Source organism: Dendropsophus ebraccatus, chromosome 2 (genome assembly GCF_027789765.1).
Source record: "Dendropsophus ebraccatus isolate aDenEbr1 chromosome 2, aDenEbr1.pat, whole genome shotgun sequence".
NCBI classification, from domain to species: domain Eukaryota; kingdom Metazoa; phylum Chordata; class Amphibia; order Anura; family Hylidae; genus Dendropsophus; species Dendropsophus ebraccatus.
Window position 1 is genome coordinate 196352593 of NC_091455.1, and position 20158 is coordinate 196372750.

Below are 20158 nucleotides of genomic sequence, written 5' to 3' on the forward strand. Positions count from 1 at the left end.
AACCGATGACCGTGTCATCAGCTGATCGTTTATTTAGGTTCAAACCTAAAATCATCGGGCAGCGACCGTGTGGAATAGGGATGCGCGGTCGGTGCCCGATTATTTCAAAAACACCATACATTACCTAGCATGTTGCAGGTCTTCTTCTGCGCTCCTTCTTCCTCCCGATCCTGCACGCAGCAGCAGCAGCTTCGAAGCGACCTGTCTGAGCTGCAGACCGCTCAGCCAATCACTGGCCAGGACCACCGTGGCCAGTGATTGGCTGAGCGTTCTGTCAGCTCAGACAGACCGCTCCGAAGCTGCTGCTGCGCGTGGGACAGGGAGGATGAAGGAGCGCAGGAAAAAACCTGCAACATGTTTAGGTAAGTATGGTGTTCAAAACAAGGGCTGCAAGGACATCGGTAACAATGTCCCTGCAACCCTCGCTAAACGATTATCGGGCCGTGGAATAGGCCCAATAAATGAGTGCCGATCTAGCAGATCGGCGCTCATTTACATTATTGATCGGGCCCCCATCGGCCTGTGGAATAGGACCCTTAGACTATTAGACTGTCCTTTAGAAATCAGCGCTATTGCACTATTCTGATGGATCCATTGGTCAGTAGGATAAGTTTATTTTCTGATGATTCTAACACCAGGAAAGCAGCGGTTATCTTCTTGGTCCCTACATTGTGTATTCTAACGTCACTTGCAGGACCAATATTAAGATCAATAGAACCTTGCCAACAGCAGATGTAAATCAGACCTTCTTTGTGAGTCCACACCATGAGTTGGCGGGGAGCAAGGTTTTTATTGAAGAAATGTTATATTAAAATATCTATGGGAATGGAACTTGGTTGCTGCTCTTTTGTTCGTACTTATTGTTTTATCAACGAAAATCAGTAAATTGGATTCCCATGAAAAAGATGGCGGACCAGATCAGCAGATTACATGAAGACTGTAAAGGATATACATGGCAGTGTCTCATGAATCATTCAGCCTTTGTGGGCAGCCATATGACATCACCCAACTGGAAAACTCATTTGATCAAGTTTGAATTTATACCGGCCAGACGGGGTGGCGACAAGGTCTCCCCGCGTGTCCCGGCAAACACCTTTATAAACTCTCTAACAAAAGAAGAAAATAGTAGACATTAAGCTAGGACTAAGTAACGAAATACTGTACAATCCCCAGTGCAGTGTCGAGTTGTGAATAGTAGATCCACCGGGCACATTATCAATTACACTTTGTTGCATTTTCAGACTATGCCAGTTGTTGAAAGTAAAAACCAATGACCGGGAGCCTTAATTCACTCAGTAACATGTACGTTCTGGAACATAACACCCAAGAGAACATGATTCATTTTGAAACGCTCCTCAGATCCAGACCCAAAAAAATGTTATTTTAGATGGCGGTGATAACATTTTAAATAAAACAATATTTAGGAATCCCGCACGCAATTTTAGTGGAAAAATATGCTGATAATAACCCAATTAGGACCAGTTCCTAAGTAGATTTCTCGACCAAGTCTGTGGCAAAATTAGCCATTACAAACAAAATCTAATTTGGAAAATGTAAACGCTCTAATCTGTTTAAGACATTCGAAGACCTGTCTTAGATTATTGCTTTTCAGAAATAAAACCAGCTCCTTTATAGTAATAAATGAGTGTTCCCAACCCCGAATACTGTAATGTCCTTTGTTATGTCTAAATGGAATGTGAAACAAGACGTTTATTTCGGTACAATTCTAAATATGCTTTGATATTACCACATTATTATTCTCCAGAATATCATTAGGCTGTGTATATATAGTTTTAATGTTCCCAGAAGCACATGGTTTATGCAAACATCAATGCTTGTTTGGAATTCATTTGCTTAGTGCCCACAGTATGTACAGTGATACGGAAAGTACGGTGGAAGTAGTTGTCTGTTCAGGCCATTATAGAGGGTATGCAATATTTCTATTTTTTTTTCCTCCACTTTTTTCCATTGACATTGCAGATCCACCATAATCAAGTGAATGAGGTTGAGCTGCAATAATGGATGTGGCCATTGGACAAGAGCAGCATTTTTCATGGCCTCAACTGGGAGGGCGTCATTCAAGAGTGCATAACATGCTATTAATGGGCACCTTCTGCCTTGATTGGCCACAGGGCATCACATGGTTACAGACATGGCATATATGTGTTGGTTGCTGTTCCATGACCAGCCAGTGATTATCAGCCAATCAGGAGTTTTCTTAATTAGCATACGCCTCATGCTTTGTGACTGTACTGAAGATGAGTTGGAGGCTTTATTTAACCCACACCGCACCCAATGAAGCACAGTGCAATCTGATTCCCTTTAAGGGCCTATTACACGAGGCGATTATTGTGCGAAAAATTGTTATATTGTTCGAATTTAAACGAGAATCGTTTCATGTGAATGCAGGCAGCGATTGAGAAATCGTTCGAGTCGTTGATCGCATCTTTTGAACTGAACCTAAAATAATCGTTAATTGCTCGCTGTAATTTCACATTTGTTCGCTGTAATTCCACATTTGTTCGCTGTAATTCCCCATTCGTTCGGTAATCGTTCACTAAATGTATTTCCTCACTGTTCGTTCATTTGATAGGATCAGATGGAGTAAATGATTGTAGTAACAATAGTAACTCATAACTATCGTTCTCTGTAATACGGTGATCAACATTAGGTAGCTATCATTTGCAATCGTTAATCGTTAAAAATTGCTTTGTCTAATTGGACCTTAAGGTAACATAATTGTTCACATTTAGAGAAAAGGGTCTTTTTTTTCTCTCTTTGCGAAACAGGAAAAAAAAAATCTGTTCATAAGTTGTGCCTGGGCTCAGTCCACTTCATCTGAATGGCAAAAGAGGTCACTGTCTGAGCACTCAGACCCCGATTGAGAAAAACGTTTGACTTGTCACAAAGTATTTTTAAAGTTTTATTGCATTCAGAGTACATAGCTGCGACGTTAAAGGGAACCAATCACCCCGAAAATCGATGTAAAGACAAGGATATGTGCTGATAGATCACCCAGCACACTTCCCAAATATGCCCCTGTAACCTCTGTGCCCCCCTCAATGAGACAGTAATCTTACTTTCTTCTTGTCACGCGCTGTATGTAAATTTTTGCTAACTAGTCCGGGTGGGCGTATGTAGTCCTGGTGGGCGTATGTAGTCACGGTCCGTGGGCGTATCTACTCACGGTCCGGGGGCGTATGTAGTCGCGGTCTTCGGCTGTAATCACGCCCAGAGGGGCGTGATTCGGCGGCTTGCGGTCCAGTGACGTCATCCGGCGGCTTGCGTTCCGCGTCGCGGCCGCGCTGACGTGTTCGGGAACCCGCGCATGCGGGAGACGACGCTGACGTACTGCGCATGCGCGGGTTCCCGAACACGTCGGCGCGGCCGCGACGCGGAACGCAAGCCGCCGGATGACGTCACTGGACCGCAAGCCGCCGAATCACGCCCCTCTGGCCGTGATTACAGCCGAAGACCGCGACTACATACGCCCCCGGACCGTGAGTAGATACGCCCACGGACCGTGACTACATACGCCCACCAGGACTACATACGCCCACCCGGACTAGTTAGCAAAAATTTACATACAGCGCGTGACAAGAAGAAAGTAAGATTACTGTCTCATTGAGGGGGGCACAGAGGTTACAGGGGCATATTTGGGAAGTGTGCTGGGTGATCTATCAGCACATATCCTTGTCTTTACATCGATTTTCGGGGTGATTGGTTCCCTTTAAGACCTCGTGGGTCTTTATCATGTTTGATAAAGACTCACTTAGGTTGAAATTTTGCACTCTGAATGCAACAAAGCTTAAAGAACACTTCTGAATATTGGGTGCTGGTGGACTCCTGTATCTTTTATGTTCCACTGATCAATATTGGGATAGCTCCTCTACCTGATTGGACCCAGTTCCATAATGCTGTTGGACCCAGAACTTTTGTTATGTCTCAAAGACAAGTCAAAAGTTTTCTTTGGTGACAGGTATGCTTTGAGCTTTTGGGTACCTATGTGTTAAAATTATATCTGGGACCACCACCTGACCTTCATTGACATCAGATACTGGCATATACAATTATTTTAGAAAGTAAAAGACTAATACACTAATACACTGTAAAAGCAAAAACTAGGATATGCTTTCAAAAAGGCTTAAAGTGTCACTGTCGTTTACATTTTTTTTTTTGCAGAAATCAATAGTACAGGTGATTTTAAGAAACTTTGGGTTTGTTAGCCAAAAAATGCATTTTTATCATGAAAAACAGTTTGAAGCTCTCCCCCCTGTCTTCATAGTTTTCTACGGAGAGGGGAGGGGTGTAGGGAGATGAGGCACCAAAACTGGACAACAAAGAGTTAATTTGCAGCTACATCACTAGGCTATCTCCTCTAAAGTCAGCACTGACCTCTCTGACCTCTAAATACCAGCTATCACGCAGTTCCCCCTGTGTAATCCTTTGTTCTCTGCTCTCTGCTGGCGACTAATCTCCCTCCTCCCCTCTCCATAGGTTACACAGGGCTCGACTGATGTAAAAGAGTCAAGATTTCTTGATAATGAGCAGTGAATGAGAGGGGGGGGGCTGGGGAAAGTCTTTTTGAATGCAGATAATGGCATATTTGCCTAATAAACCCAATTACAAAGTTTCTTAAAATTACCTGGACTATTGATTTCTGCAAAAAAAAAAACAAAAAAAAAAACAGACAGTGACACTTTAAATGAAGAATCTAGTTGACTATGTGTGGGTCTTTAAAATCAATGGGGCCTGTGCCTTTTCAAGCACTGATACTTCAGCATGCCATTTTTTAATGCATGATAAACAAATTCAATGGTTCTTCTTATTTCAGGATGCTGGTGAGATGGTTCGTTCTTTTGTCGGCGGTTTGGAACTTATTGTGAACTTGTTGAAATCTGAACACAAAGAAGTGCTGGCGAGTGTCTGTGCGGCCATTACCTACATAGCCAAAGACGAGGAGAATCTGGCAGTCATAACAGATCATGGCGTGGTCCCCTTGCTCTCAGCATTGGCAAACACGGTACGTACATAAACACAAACCATGTTCCACGAGAGGGAAAACCACGGAAATTCTTGCTAATCTGTATTGAGATAAAATAGTCCAGATGTTGAATGGGATTTGGTTCCATGATGGTCAGACATGTTTAGTATACAAAAGATCAAGTACTCAATCATTATATGTCAGGCGGTGATGAAAACCTAAGTTTTTCTAAAACTTTGAATAACCTAGAAAATTGGTAATGACTATCCGCTGTATGTGAGCGATATTTACCAAGTGTACTGCAACATACATAGGAAAGCCCAGGAATATTTTTTCCTGGGAATCAAAAGGGTTTTTTAAACATTTATAAATTCTTTGTTGGATATGATATCACTTCAATAAACTGCTGATAAACCAAACATTTTAGCCTTTTCACCTCTCCAAACCACAAAATCATTGCCATGAATGGCGTGCAGTGTTATGGCTGAGTGTCTTATGGCTAGAGGCATACAAATAAGACATTACATATTAGCTACAATGGTAAATATAACCATGATTTATGACTGTCTGATGTATGCTCTAAGCAGATACAGGAAAGACAGTACAGACCCTGGATAATGTCCATACAGTATCTCTAATCCATCTTGTTACTTAACAGGATTCACTCTTAAAGGGGATGTCTGGTTTGAAATCGCATTTTCATAGAGTGGGTTTCCCTGTTCAGCAGCCTCATCTTGTAGACATACTGAAGAGTGGTTACAAAGAGTGTCACTCATTCTGGAGTTTATATCGTGCCCTGTATGATAGACAATCCATTGCTTTTCATAGGCACAGTGTAATGTTTAGTTTCCCCTGTGGTGGCGCTGTAGTAAAATTGAGCAGTTACAGGCAGATTTCCCAGAGTTGATGATAGGTTTTCCTATAAGGGAGGCACTTTGTGATTTGTTTAATTGTTAAAGGGGTACTCCAGCGGGGGGGGGGGGGGGGCTATTTTGGGATTTGGCCTGGGAGGAGGTGGCTGAGAGAAACGTCCTGAGACGGCTAAGACGTCCACTCACCTCCCTGGATCCAGCGGCGGGTCCCATATCTCGGCGCTCTGGTCCCCGGTTCCCGGACGCTTCCTGGTGTCTGTTGCGGGCTCGAGACGTGACGTCTCATGTCCGCTCAGCCAGTCAGTGACAGAGGCGGGATCTATTTCAAGTCTGCTCAGATCTCGCCTCTGTCCCTGACTGGCTAAGGGGACTTGAGACATCACGTCTCGAGCCTGTGTCAGACACCAGGAAGCGGCCGGGAACCGGGGACCAGGGCGCCGAGATACAGGACCCGCCGATTGATCCGGTGAGGTGAGTGGACGTCTTTTCTCTCAGCCACGTCCTCTCTGGCCAGATCCCAAAATAGCCCCCCCGCTGGAGTACCCCTTTAAGTGACCCTCTTAACATGCAAAGCTGGCAATACACATAGGGCTGATGGGCCAGAATATGGGCAATCCGCCATACGATTCATACCACCAGCAACATGCCAGACTAAGGCTGGGTTCATACTACGTTTTTTTCATCAGTTTTTTGCAAAAAACGGATGCATGTGTGTGCATCCATTTTGATCTGTTCTTCCATTGAATTCTATTATGAAAAAAAACGGATCTGTTTTTTCTTATGTACACAAAAACGTAGTCAACCTAATTTTTGTGTCCGTTAAAAAAAACTGATCCATTTTGATCTTTTTTTTTATTTTTATAATGGAATTCAATTGAAAAACAGATCGAAACGGATGCACACACATGCATCCGTTTTTTGGGAAAAAAACAGATGAAAAAAAACGGGTTGCAAAAACGTAGTGTGAACCCAGCCTGAACTAACAATTCAGTGATTTTCCTTAAAGGCAAACTGTCAGCTGTAATTCATGTTCCTAACTGCTGACACTGTTAGATAGCTGCTAGAGAATAGATACCATGCGTCTCCTTGACCTATCTGTCTGTGCTTCAAGGATGTACAGAAATGCTTTATTCTCTTGTACAAAGAGTCAAAGAGGCTTTTCCAAGCTCCTGAATAGCTGCAGGCTAGAATGTCTCCTCTCTCCTCCTCCCTGCTTGATTGACACCTAGAAGCAGAGTCCTAAGCAAGGTCAGGTGTCGGAGGGGGAGCGAGCAGGTGTTATAGCTTGAAAAGCCTCTTCGACTCTTCTTACTCTATAATAAAAGCATTTTCTATGTTCTGGAATCGCAGACAGATATATTAAAAAGAGCCAGTATCTTCCCAATCTAACAGTGTCTACAGTTTGGAACGTGAATTGCAGCTGACAGATTCCCTTTAAGTCACATTGGGCCTTATTATGCCGCCTGTGTTTGAGCCAACTACAGCCCCCAAAATTGACCTGACCAATCACATTTTTGGCACACAGATCAAAGGGGATGAGTTGCTGATCAGCAAAACAATTTACTGTCCAGTTTGTATGGAATATACGGAGCCATCATTTGACTCCAGTAGAGACACAACTACAGTGTTAGGCTATGGTCACACGTAGAACATCCCAGTATCGGTCAGATCATCATCAGTACTGGCCGGATGATCTTTAGCGTCCATGTGCGCCTGCATCAGAACTCTCCTCTGCACACAATGGAGAGTGCGGACGGAGCCGCTCGCTCCATTGTGTGAACTGACAGGGTTTTCTGGTTGACTTAATAGCGGCCACTAGGGATCCCGTCCGTAGTGTATACTATGTATACTATTCCCTCAGCCTGCAGCACTACGTAAGTACTGCAGAAACAACGGCCGTGATTTCTGCGGAACTTACGTAGTGTTAGCCTTAAAGAGATATCTCATGAAGGTAACCCCTGCGTGTACGCCCTATTAGGTCTGTGCTGTTATGTAAGGTCTGGAACATTGACATTAGACCATACGATTCTGGATTTTCCAAATTATTAAATAGCTTGTATGCAAGAGTTTGATTTCCTGGAAAATCTGATAGTCCAGCGTCTCAGCGGCGTTGTATTCTGTTAGACTAATAATAATACATTATATATAATATCTTTGTTAATATAATTTTTAATGGTTAAACAATGCCGTTCTGATGGAAAGTTTCTGTAGAAAATACCTCTCCCCACATTTCCCTTCAAGTATTAACTGCTTCATTGTTTCTAATCCGCCAGTCCCTTCTTATTTGGTACACCATTGTCGTTTTTGGCACATTGTAATGTATGAATTCCTAAAAGGTCCTGAGTTTATATCATATTTTAGTAGGTTGTTACATAATATGAAAAGTTAATATGTGAGTCTATAATTGAAAAACGATCTACTTGTATGACTGCGGCCACAAGCTCCTAACCCTGCGTCTCTCTCCTATCACTCCCATGACACCTGGCTGCTAAAAAATTGTTAGCAAGCTGATGTCTCTTTCCCCCTGCGGAAACGCAGCCTGCAGAAAAACAGCAATAAAAGCTGAGATAACATTTCACTCATAAGATTTTGATGACACCTAAGCTTCGACAACCTCTTACTTATTGGTCATGGAAAGCCAATAACGTGAATACTTTCTTCACCACGGCGTGAAAACCCTCTCCATATTTTTTAAGCATTAGCTGAGCCACCAAGGGACCTCTTAACAAAATTATGACTTTTGGGAAGAAATTTCAAAAATGACCTGCGTAGCTTTAAACCTAAAGGTACATTATCTTCTTTGTTCCCTCTAGACGGATGATAAATTGAGGCGCCACTTGGCCGACGCTATCTCACGTTGTTGCACATGGGGGAATAATAGAGTGGCATTTGGAGAAGCTAACGCTGTGGCTCCCTTGGTTCGGTACCTGAAATCAAGTGATCCTGCAGTTCACCGTGCTACTGCTCAAGCTCTGTATCAGCTCTCAGAAGACGCCAACAACTGCATAACCATGCATGAGAACGGAGTTGTTAAAGTAAGTTCAATGTAAATATTATCATTTTTATTAGTATCTTTTTACATAATTATTCTTTTCATGTAATGTAGATCTATTGGTTTGCCAACAGATTTGGTGTAGGGCTAAACCAGGGAATGGTGGAGTCTAATGTATTGATCAACACCCTGAACCCCCTCCAAGGTTTGGAATTTCCCAAGAGGAAACTCCAGATCGCCACCCCCAGCGTAGTTTCTATGAAAACTGGTTGCTCTCTAGATGAATAGAGGACACAAATTTGTGGTACCAAAGTCGTGGGCAGAATCATAGTCAGTTAGGCAGTGGTCCGGGCAAGCAGAGCACAGCAGTACAGTATACAGGCAAAAGGTCAGAGTGGGCAACCAACAGGTAAACATAGTCAGAAACCACCCCTGTCAATCCCATAATATCCAGAACAGATTAAAGGGGTTGTCTGTGAAAAATTCATATTTAGTCATGTTGCCGGGGGCATGTCTGTATACTTACCAGTTCAGTTGCTGCCAGTTCCCTGGCCATGTGCTCTGCGCCGCTATCAGTGTTTTAATAATATTGGATGATGTGCTGCTCTCAATGGAAATGGCCACTCAGCATGAAAAGACTGACCATGGTGCAGAGCAGGCATCCTGAGATTCAGCAGCGGCGCCGGAGCGGGACAGGTAAGTATACATTACTGACATGTCCCCCACAGCATGGCTAAGTATGAATTTCCCCCGGACAACCCTTTTAAAATTTTTGGCTAGTAGTGGAACCCAAAGGACCCTATTTATCATGCATTGGACAACAGGGGAAGAATCCTTAAAACTTAAGGTGGCCGGCCATTGGCTGGAGATGAAGCACTAATGACTTTTCACTGGCTCAGCCAATCATTAAGAAGCTCAGACCCCTCCCATTTCCACCTCCTTGTTCATTTCTATCTCCCTTCCATGTGTAGACTGCTAAAGGTCTTATATCTGCCCTAAAAGGGAAGGGGTGGAGAGATGTAGGTGAGTCTATACAGTCATTAACTGCAGAGTTATCCAACGCCCCTGATCACACTGTCTATCTTTCCCTTGTGCAGGTTCCACCAGTGTCCTATGAGGTGTGGCACTGTGTGTAAGAGCTGAAACCCCTTACAAGGAGACAGACTGAACCTGTTTCACATATGAGACCCTATAGTGTGAGTTAGGAGAAAGAAGTTCTTTGTCACAGAGCCATCACTTAGATATAACACAGAAGAGTATAAGTGCCAGAGATCTCATGGTACATGTAGACTGTAGCATGCCACATCAACTAAATAGATTCACTCAAGACATACACAAGTATCTTTACATTGTTCTCAAATAAAAGCCTATGCTGTACTATGTAAGAGCAAAAAAAACCATACATACATGGCTGGCTGGAGAAATACTATAGTAGCATCTGGAGAAGCCAGTGCTGGGTCACAGCTGGTACTGTATGGCGGGCTACCTGTTCATAATGGAGCAATATGCTCCAAACAGATGTCTTTGCTTCCAGAAGAATGCAAGTATACACTACTTAGTGCATAATAGTTATGGTTATATTGGCCCGGATCCCATAAGCATTATAATGCTGTGTAGTGATAGCTTAAAGGGAATCTGCTGACATTAACAGTTAAAGGACAAGTGCCATGAAAAACGTTTTCCCAGTAATTGAAGCACATTACAATCACCTATCTGCCTCCCTTCCCTGTCTTTTCCCCCCTCCACCCCCCACCAGGAAGTGTCCTAACTCACACAGACCTAATTACTATCGTCAACGTCACCAAGCTCTTCTCTCAGCTCCTTTTTCTGTTACAGCAGCCCCCCCCCCCTCCCCTGCCTTGTCAGGTGACTCAGCTTTCTCAGCTCCCATTGGCTGAACAACTGCAAGCCATCACTTGGACTGAGGAGGGGGGGCTGCTGTAACAGGACCCAGAGCAGCCCTCCTGCTGATGACTCATCCTCACAAGAAGGAGCTGCCTGGTGACGGTGACGGCAGTAATCAGGTTTGTGTGAGGTAGGACACTTCCTGGTGGGGGGTGGAGGGGGGAAAAGACAGGGAAGGGAGGCAGATAGGTGATTGAAGCATATTACAGAGTTATATAACTTTCTAATGTGCTTCAATTACTGGGGAAAAGTTTTTCATGGCACTTGTCCTTTAACTAAAATATGAGCTATGCAGATTACATGACCGAAAACAACAGCTTGTAGCATCCTGGGCACCGTCATCACAGTACCCTTCATGGTAAGGAAAGGGATCTGTGCACTTCCCAGCCTCTCCTATTAGCCCTTAGAGATTTGACGTTAGATCTGAGAAGAGAATTTGAAGAAGCCCTGGTTCAATAAGCACTTAGTATGAAGGGGCCACTTTCTGGGTACATGGCATAGTGATGCCCAAGACGCTTAATAACCTCTTTATTATAAATCCCGTCTCTGTTCTCTATGAGGAAATGTCAGAAGTTTTCAAGGCTCAAAACCGCTGACAAATTCCCTTTAAACCCATTCTGAATTCCAATCCAAACATATAAACTTAGATGAATCTTCCCTTTAAGAGATTTCTCTATATACCTGCTTATGATTCTCTAATAAATGAATCTCTATCTATAGATCGTTCTTCTCATCAAAGACTCCTTCATACATCGAATTCAGTGCTTCCTTATTTCCTTGTCCTTGCACATATTATTTTCCTGTTCTTTTTAATGTTCGTATTTATTTTGGAAGTAAATTCTAATGTAAAAGGGTCATCTAAATGACTTAACATAAAAGCCCTATTCAGCAGTAAGGGCACGGGCGGAGAATAGACCATTTAACAGAAGCTGAAGAAGCAGCAGGAAAACCATCCACCCAGGCAGGAATCAGAAAGAATTTTTTGTCTTGTCTTCCCGCAACGGAGCAATTACACCCAATTATTAGGTAGCTGCAATTTATTTTTTTATTATTGCAAGACGCAATGACGTCCATGTAGTCCAGGGGTGAAGGCGGTGTACATCAAGGTGATGCCTGTCACCGGATATTAATTAGTTAGTCTTTACCCCGCCAAAAACAAGCTCACCGGTTAATCCATCATCCCCAGAAAAACACGTTACGCCGGCGTTCACTGCATCGGAGTCTACGACTGCATCAATCATATCAGTCCAAAAGAGTTCATGGAGACGGGCGAACTCATTAAACTCCATCACTTTTCTGCAAACTTTATTTATTTTAGGAAAGGGGGCTGAAAACCCTTAAGAGTAATTTAAACTGTGTATAAAGGGACGTCAGGTGCTAAGATTCCGGAAACAGCAAACCGACATTGTTGTCGGACTCCTGTTTAGACTGAGGGTCCCTTCATGTGGCAGCAGCTTGTTATATAAAGCTACCAAGTGGGAAATGTGTTTCCAAGTCTTCGTTTTCTTCTTTTGAGGTCAGGGAGGTTTAGATTTTTTTTTATTTTTTTTGCTAAACTAGAGTAAGACTATCACGTTACTTGAGTTTTGGACTATACAACAAGTGCTGCATTTAGTCTGATCCCATTTAGGAAAAAAATAACTGCACGGGAAACCGGCTTATCTTTGCCTCACTGTGCGCATGTAGAAAGACATTGACTTTAGTATCGTTTGGATGCCCTGCCGAGCTGTTGGCATCAGCGCTTTTCTTGGCAAACGTCAAGGATATTTCAGCCATATAAATAGGAGCTTGTACCTTAGCCCGTTTCCTAGAATCTACTGCCCCCTTATAACCTCTGTACATAACCTCTGCTAATATTTAATTCAATGGATCATTTTGAAAAAAAAAATAAAAAATTAATAAATGTATAAACAACTGAACCTAAATATATGCAGCTCAATTTAATGGAAAAGATTGCTACTAAGTGCGTCTGCCAGGTCCTCAGCGAGCCAGAAAAAGAGGAATCTGGCACTGTCCTCAGTTAGCAACTTCATCTTTCATCTGTATTTCTCTTCTGTATTTATCTTGCTTCAAGAAAATTCTGAGAATGTCTTTTCCTTCCGACTTGGCTCTTGCCGTAAACCACAGAAATACTCGGAGCAACGTCTTGCAATTGTTCGGCTTTGTGTACAGTACATGTCCCGGGCTCTGCTCAATAACAAATGTATATTTAATTTGACAGCTATAAAATAAAAGATAAAGCACAACTTAAGACTTGTTCTTGTATACCATAAAATCACGGTAAAACTCAGAATTTACATCCTTTCCTTTTTTTTTTTGATCGGTTTAAATCGACATCCTCTGGGTGACCTCACTCTCCGGCGGCGAGCCAGCTAATTTTTAGTTTTTCTAATGTTAATAAAAACATTATCATAGCCTTTAGCATTGCCGTATCTCAATATCTGGCTGAATACAGGAGCCAGAAGTGGATTTCAACAGGGAGACTCTTAATTCTGCCTTTATTGAAAATATTCCTTATTTCTATGTATATGACATGCAAATGACTACACAGGAACTTTATATACAGATCGCCTTGGTTAGGGGGTCAGACACTTGTAATTCTGCCTGCACTTATCTGTGAAATAGAAAGCATGTGGAACTTGGAAACAGCGAGTGGTGTAACCCTTAGGATAAGTAGTGGTTCCACCCTTTTTTATTGCACATTGTGTTCTTGTCTCAAGCGGCACAGGATAGTTGGTGGATGTTAGGGTTAATAGCGCTTTTGTTCATAATGTTTTTGTTATTATCGGCTTTTGGGATGAGCTTTACACGGATTGTGTTACATTAGGGTCATCTTTTATGACAACTCCTTTGGCACTCCAGCTATTTAGTTGCGTTAACAAACTACATAGCTAAGAGGGGTTGTCAGCTTTGGGCAGTTCCTTAGGGCCGTATTAAACGGGGCAATTATCGTTTGCAAAATCGTTAAATCGTTGATTAAATCGATAATCAATTTGTGTAATAGCAGACAGTGATTAAAAGACCAACGAGAAATCGTTGGTCGTTTGATAGAATTCTGACCTATTTTTATCATTTGATCGTTCACAAATCGTTCACACATCGTTCGGTGTTAGTCATACCTAAAACGTACGCAATAGGGACGACAAAGCGACCACAAGAACGATCATAAGTAACGATCATCAATCAGTGTAATTGGGCAAACGATTTCGGGTCGTTTGCTATATCGGTCGTTTGAGATCGTTTATCGTTAGTCGTCAAAACATCTCTTGGTGTAATAGTACCCTTAGTGTTATATGGGTCCACGATGAGCCTTTGGACCTAAGCAATATGCTGCAACATGTGGACAGCAAGTCTTTTGGCACAGGAGAAATAGAGCATTACACAGTTCCCATTGTGATGCATTAGGTCCTCCTGAGAGAGACACTTTTTGTAGCCACTTTCTACTTTTGCTGATTGAAAAAGGTCCTTAAAGGGGGAGGGGGGGCATTGACATAAATATTTATAATAGGATTTTTATAATAGATTTTCTAATCCAGGCAATCCCTTTAAAAGATACCTAACATTTTACTAAGCCCCGCGCTGTTATCTGGCATAATCTTAGTCCGGGAGCACTATTAGGAGCACTGCCCCGCCCCCACAAGGTCATCTGGCCGGCCCGCTCCTCTGATAATTAATGGAGCGGGCGGATGACGCTGTGAGGGTGGGGCGTTGCTCCCGGCCGAAGATTCACCAACTAACAGTGTGGGATTGACACCAAGAAGGAAGGTAAAACACATACCTTTCTCCTCAGTGTCCCAGACACTATAGGGGGCTATCAGCAGGTTAGATTTAAAGTTTGGAAACCAAGATGGGCAGTGACATCACCTAACATCATGCTAACATCCAAAACTTCTTTTCCCCAACATCCTCCACCTGGTTGGAGTCAGAAGACCCCCATATATGTTAGGTGGCGGGCCAATTATGCTTAAATGTATCTACTGTGTATGCCTAGCTTCAACTTGTGTTATGTCTATATCAACTCATAGCACTGACACATCAGACCTAAAAACTACTGTTAGACCCAATGAGACATGAGGAACATACAACTTATCATTGACACCTAAGACATTACATGGAAACGATGGATCTGCTTCTTCCGTCTGCAGCACCTTCACCAGTGAATACAGATTAGAACACGCTCATACACATCCCAAGTAACAGGATGTCAGCGTCTGCCTTCAGTTTATGCCTGTACTCAGCGGTTCAGAGTCCTGAGCTGTGTTTTAGCCATAAGGAAACTATGCGGCTGGGATGAGTGATAACAGATTGCCTTGTGGTTATCAGCCACATTGTCAGTATGAGTAGAAGAGCTGCTATACTTTATCGGAGGGGATGGATTTCTGTGGAGCACTTAACATGAAAGAATGTTTACTGCGCTGTTCAGCGGGCCTGTCATTGTCAGACACAGGCCAAGTCTTACCTTTCTGGGCCGTGTCAGAGCATTCCATTAAATTCCCTCAATGGAGAATGATCTGGATTATTTTTTATCTCCAGGCTTGACTTTACGATTGCCTACTGTGCCGAGTGCCACCTGGGATCTAATCATATAGATCCTCCATTGTATGGAGACTAACCACTTTCTGCTGTTCTGTGCCATGAAGTACACAGAAGATGAAAAGCAGCTGTCCCAGTACCAAGCAGAAACCAGTCCTAAGAATGTATATCCTCATCCTCTACAAGCCTCCCATTATTTACAGTTCTCGTTTGTTGTCTAATTTCCACCCGCACCACAAAGAGCTATGGAAAACCTTTCAAGCAAAGGTGGTGGAGACTCTCCCTGTTAGGGTGCAGTCACACTATGGAATGGCGAGGGATAACCCACCTCACATTCCGCTGCTCACACCCGGACTGACGCCGTGTTGTTGGTTGGTAGGTGTGTACAGAGAACGGGTAGGGAAGTGGGGCGAGGGGGGAGTAGGCACCAGTAGATACCAGTTTAGCATCGAGATCTATTTTATAATTTTTTACTATTAATAATCAATCAGTTCCTCCTACTTTTGATTTAGCTGCTAAATATCCTGAATGCCATCTCCTATCTATCTATCTATCTATCTATCTATCTCCCATCTATCTATCTATCTATCTATCTATCTATCTATCTATCTATCTCCCATCTATCTATCTATCTATCTATCTATCTATCTATCTCCCATGTATCTATCTATCTATCTATCTATCTATCTCCTATCTATCTATCTATCTATATATCTCTCTATCTATCTATCTATCTATCTATCTCCTATCTATCTATCTATCTATATCTATCTATCTATCTATCTATCTATCTATCTATCTATCTATCTATCTATCTATCTCCCATGTATCTATCTATCTATCTATCTATCTATCTATCTATCTATCTATCTATCTCCCATGTATCTATCTATTAATAAATATGGCTCCATGCCAATGAATACGCTTTATGCTGACAGTCTGGTAGTGTGTTAGGATTTTTATTACTTGCCCTTATAATACTGATTATTTTTCTTTATAATTAATACAAGCCAGGAGCAGAGTCTAAATGTAAGAAAATGAATTTCATATACTGAGATGAAGTATGTAAGTAGTAATTCTGCCCCCATATACTTAATCTCATTAGACCACTTTGGCTTTGAGTTACATTTTAGTTGCGTTTTTACAATCTCTGTGCTCAGTAATTTTGTGGTAGAAAAGCATGCATAGTGCATATTTACATGATAACATAGCCGGTGAGCTAAAACAGACCATTAGAGCGACTTATGGCTGGCTTCTCTTCATAAAGGATCTATTGTAGTATTGCCTACGGTGAAGCCTACAGAGCCGCACGATACACCCTGTAGCCTGATACATAATTATTCTATTTTTCATAGCCCTCTAAAATATTTAAGGGCTTGTCCTGGCACTAGTAGTCACAATCATAACAGTTATTAAGTATATAATGTTTTCTAGTATACATTTTGCAGTGCTAGTTTTAGTAGGTACATCTTCGACTACAGTTTTGGGGTGGCGTGATGCATAGCTATCACCATATTTTCACAGACATGCACACATATACTGTATATGTGTACATATAGGCTATGTTCACACTCTGTAAAATATGGCCGTTGTTGCCATCAGCAACAACGGCCGTAATTTATGCAGCGTGGAACATTGCCTATTCCTCTATGGGATCCCGGCCGGAGCGTATACACATCGTATACGCTCCGGCCAGGATCCCATGCCGGGCCGCAAGTAACTGACATGTCAGTTTTCTGCGGCCACAATTCAGTAAATTGCGGCCATAGGAAACCCTGTCAGTTCACACAATGAAGTGTTGAACTCCGGCCGCTTGCTTCATTGTGTCCTATGGGGAGTTCTAATGCGGGCGCGCGCTGATGCGCCCGCATCAGAACACTACGGCCATAAAGGTCATCCGGCCTCTTACGTAGTGGGAACATAGCCATATACTGTATGGGCATGTGCAGTGATCTACAGAAGTCTGTGGCATACCTAGACATGTAGTTTTGGTCCATGTTTTTTGAAACAGGACTGTAGTAATGCCCCCCCAGTGCACCAGAACGCCTTATAGGCACATAGATTAACCTACATGTACTGATAACTTCACGGAAACCACGCCGAGGATGAAGGTAGAAAAAAACTTACCTTCATCCTCAGCGTCCCGTGTGCTTTAGGGACATTGAGCAGGTTAGATTCTTCTAACCTGCTGATAGTTTGCCTTTACCTTGCATTATCCAGCAATTGATGCATGTAGTGTGCATTGGTCCAGTGTATTTTAGAAAGAAAGAACCAGGTTATCCTACATTTTCTGACAGATTAACTTGGATGACTTCCAGTAAGGGTATGATCACACTGAGGAATAGATGAGGAATTTGAAGCGGAATCCGCATGTAATTTTACTCTTATTCCGCTTAAAATTCCGCCTGTAAAATATGTACAGGTCAATGTCCCATGGTGTTCATGGGCATTTCCGCTCTGTTCACACAGCGGAATTTCCGCCTGGAATTTTCTGCCGCGGATCCGCTATGGAAATCCCATAGAAGTCATTGAGGCTTTGAATTTCTACTTTCCTCTTGAATTCTGCTCAAATTCCAAGCCTTGTCCACCCGAGCTGAAGAAGAGGAAATTTCAACCAGAAAACTTTTCTCTTTAATTCCTCGCCTATTCCTCATTGTGAACGTACCCTAACAGAGATGCAAAGCCGGTGATAGCTAATGGTGGGATGCTTGTTCAGTGACACCACTATTAATATACACTTTTGACTTGAAATCCAATCCCTCTTTCTATGAACATCTGCCAATGTAGGGACAGTTGTGATCCTCCATATATATGAGATTGCGGACCAATCACACCGAAATCAGGTTTGCTTATGGCGGGCACCAAATCTAGATGTTATTTATAGTCCATCTGCAGCAGATGAAGGGCTGACATTGCTGATGGTTCAACCTTGCAACACATTTTTACAAATAGTGAAACGTCCACTTTTAGAAGATGTATAGCTTTAGGTTGCTCAGTACAGTAAAGCATACTATGGTGCATGTTCGGTCTGTTATACTAATTATTTACATTATTTCTCATTTTGTAGCTTCTCATAGACATGGTTGGTTCCACTGATGCCGTTCTCCAGGAGGCAGCCGCCGGTTGTATAGCCAACATACGACGACTTGCTCTGGCCAATGAGAAGGCAAGATATGGCTAACTCTCAAGAATGAAGAATATGTGCATTTTTACTCCCCTTCACCGACAGATCACTAGCTGGATTATACTCGAGTTATAATCACAGTGCAGGTGGCCATTTTGTAGCCCACAACCAAGGACACAACGAACAAAACAATTATTGGGACATTCATTCAATCTCCTGTACATTATGGCTGTAGGCATGTGCTACTTTATAACAGATTTGGTTAGAAATCTGGTCTAAAATGTCGACTATTCTAGGTGTTATTCTGACATCACCAGTAAAAGACATGAAACACCGGAAGTCTTACACGTTCATGTGTCAAAACGCGTTGACTGCTTGAGGGTGCGCTCAGAACCTGGATCTTATAAACCTGTCACTCGGCCCTGTCTCGTATATTGAGATTCACGAAAAAGTAAAATAACTATAGATCAGAACTGACGGCTGGCGGATTGAGAAAATAAAGAAGTGACCAGCTGGAATGTCCACATCATTCCAATATCATGCCGTCATGTCTTACAATGTTACCAGCCTCCTGCAGAAACATAACATCTAATTATAGCAAAACAGCTAACATAAGCTAATATATCCTCCTAGTGGTTCATTACAGTCTCCAAGTATGCAGCTGAACAGAACCGTATTATTCCTTCTGTACAGATATATCAGGCTCCATGTACTGGGAGTATAGAAGTCATTGGTAGAGTTGATCGAACCTCGGGAAATCCTAGGTTCAATCGAACTCGAACATTTACAGACCTTCCATATTTGATTGCTGATGCCTTCCGGGACCGTGGGGAAGTAGGAGACTGCCCGGGTACCGCCTGGAATACCGGGATTCAGTCTATTACTCAGGCTATATCCTGGAATTCCAGACGGTACCCAAGCTGTCTTCTCCTTCCCCACAGACCAGGAAGGCATCAGCAATCAAATACAGAAGGTCTGTAAATGTTCGAGTTCGATCGAACCTAGGATTTCCCGAGGTTCGATCAACTGTAGTCATTGGTCCATGCCAATGGTTTTTCCATGCTAGGCTGGCTTTTATATACATTATATACATGGTAGATAGTGTTGAGCGGAGATTCTGAACTGTTTGGGTTCGGCAACATTCTCCAAACTCGGCATTTGACTCCGCACAGCTGGAGAAATTGGATGCCGCTCTAGTTCTGGAAAACATGAATACAGCCTATTTATAAGTAAAATCTTCTAGGTCAGTAAGTTTTAGGGACCCCAAGAATCCACCAAGCAGTCTCAGTCTTCATGATTGGGTTCTCTTACACTGTGCGACAAGAGGCAGCACAGTGTAAGAGAGATCGGTGCTCCTTTGCAGAGCCTTTGCAAGGCCCAAAAGTGTGGCTGTCTAGGTAGCCCATTAAAATGCAATGTATTGTTATTGGCCACGTATTCCTTTTTAGACGGAGAGATGTGTATCTAATAGCGATAATAGAAATGGCCACACAAAAGATTTACTCAGCTGACGGCTGACCCCTCTCAGCCGCAGTGATTGCTTCTACCATGCCTGTGGTTGTATAGAAGAGTGACTAGTCTCATAACCCCATCCTAGGACACATGGATCGGGGATCGTTCAATGAACAATTAGATGGGCCAATTATTGCCTTTGGCATAAAATAATAAAGTAATAACTCACCATACCACGTTCCCAGGAGTCCTCGGAGGCCTTTCCCGATGTCTGCAGCTCTGCCGTCTCTGCTTTG

At 42.7% G+C, this 20158-nt stretch overlaps 1 protein-coding gene and 1 long non-coding RNA gene across 5 annotated transcripts in view; one reads left to right on the forward strand and one right to left on the reverse strand.

The window, feature by feature from the left end:
- The window catches only part of ODAD2 (outer dynein arm docking complex subunit 2), a 121726-nt gene extending 102967 nt beyond the window's left edge, over window positions 1-18759 (forward strand). For all 3 annotated transcript variants that reach the window (XM_069959015.1, XM_069959016.1, XM_069959017.1), the window contains 3 exons: window positions 4835-5023; window positions 8670-8891; window positions 18354-18759. In XM_069959015.1, the coding sequence (XP_069815116.1) occupies window positions 4835-5023; window positions 8670-8891; window positions 18354-18467 (525 nt within the window). In that variant the 3' untranslated portion in view covers window positions 18468-18759. The remainder of the gene's footprint in view (window positions 1-4834; window positions 5024-8669; window positions 8892-18353) is intronic.
- LOC138783822 (uncharacterized) overlaps window positions 1-20158 on the reverse strand; it is a 77928-nt gene that overhangs the window by 16436 nt on the left and 41334 nt on the right. The window contains exon 3 of one of the 2 annotated variants that reach the window (XR_011361758.1): window positions 12749-12940. The exons of the other annotated variant lie outside the window; for it this stretch is intronic. This is a non-coding gene — a long non-coding RNA (uncharacterized lncRNA). Of the gene's footprint in view, window positions 1-12748; window positions 12941-20158 lie in introns of those variants that run through there. 2 annotated transcript variants of the gene reach the window in all.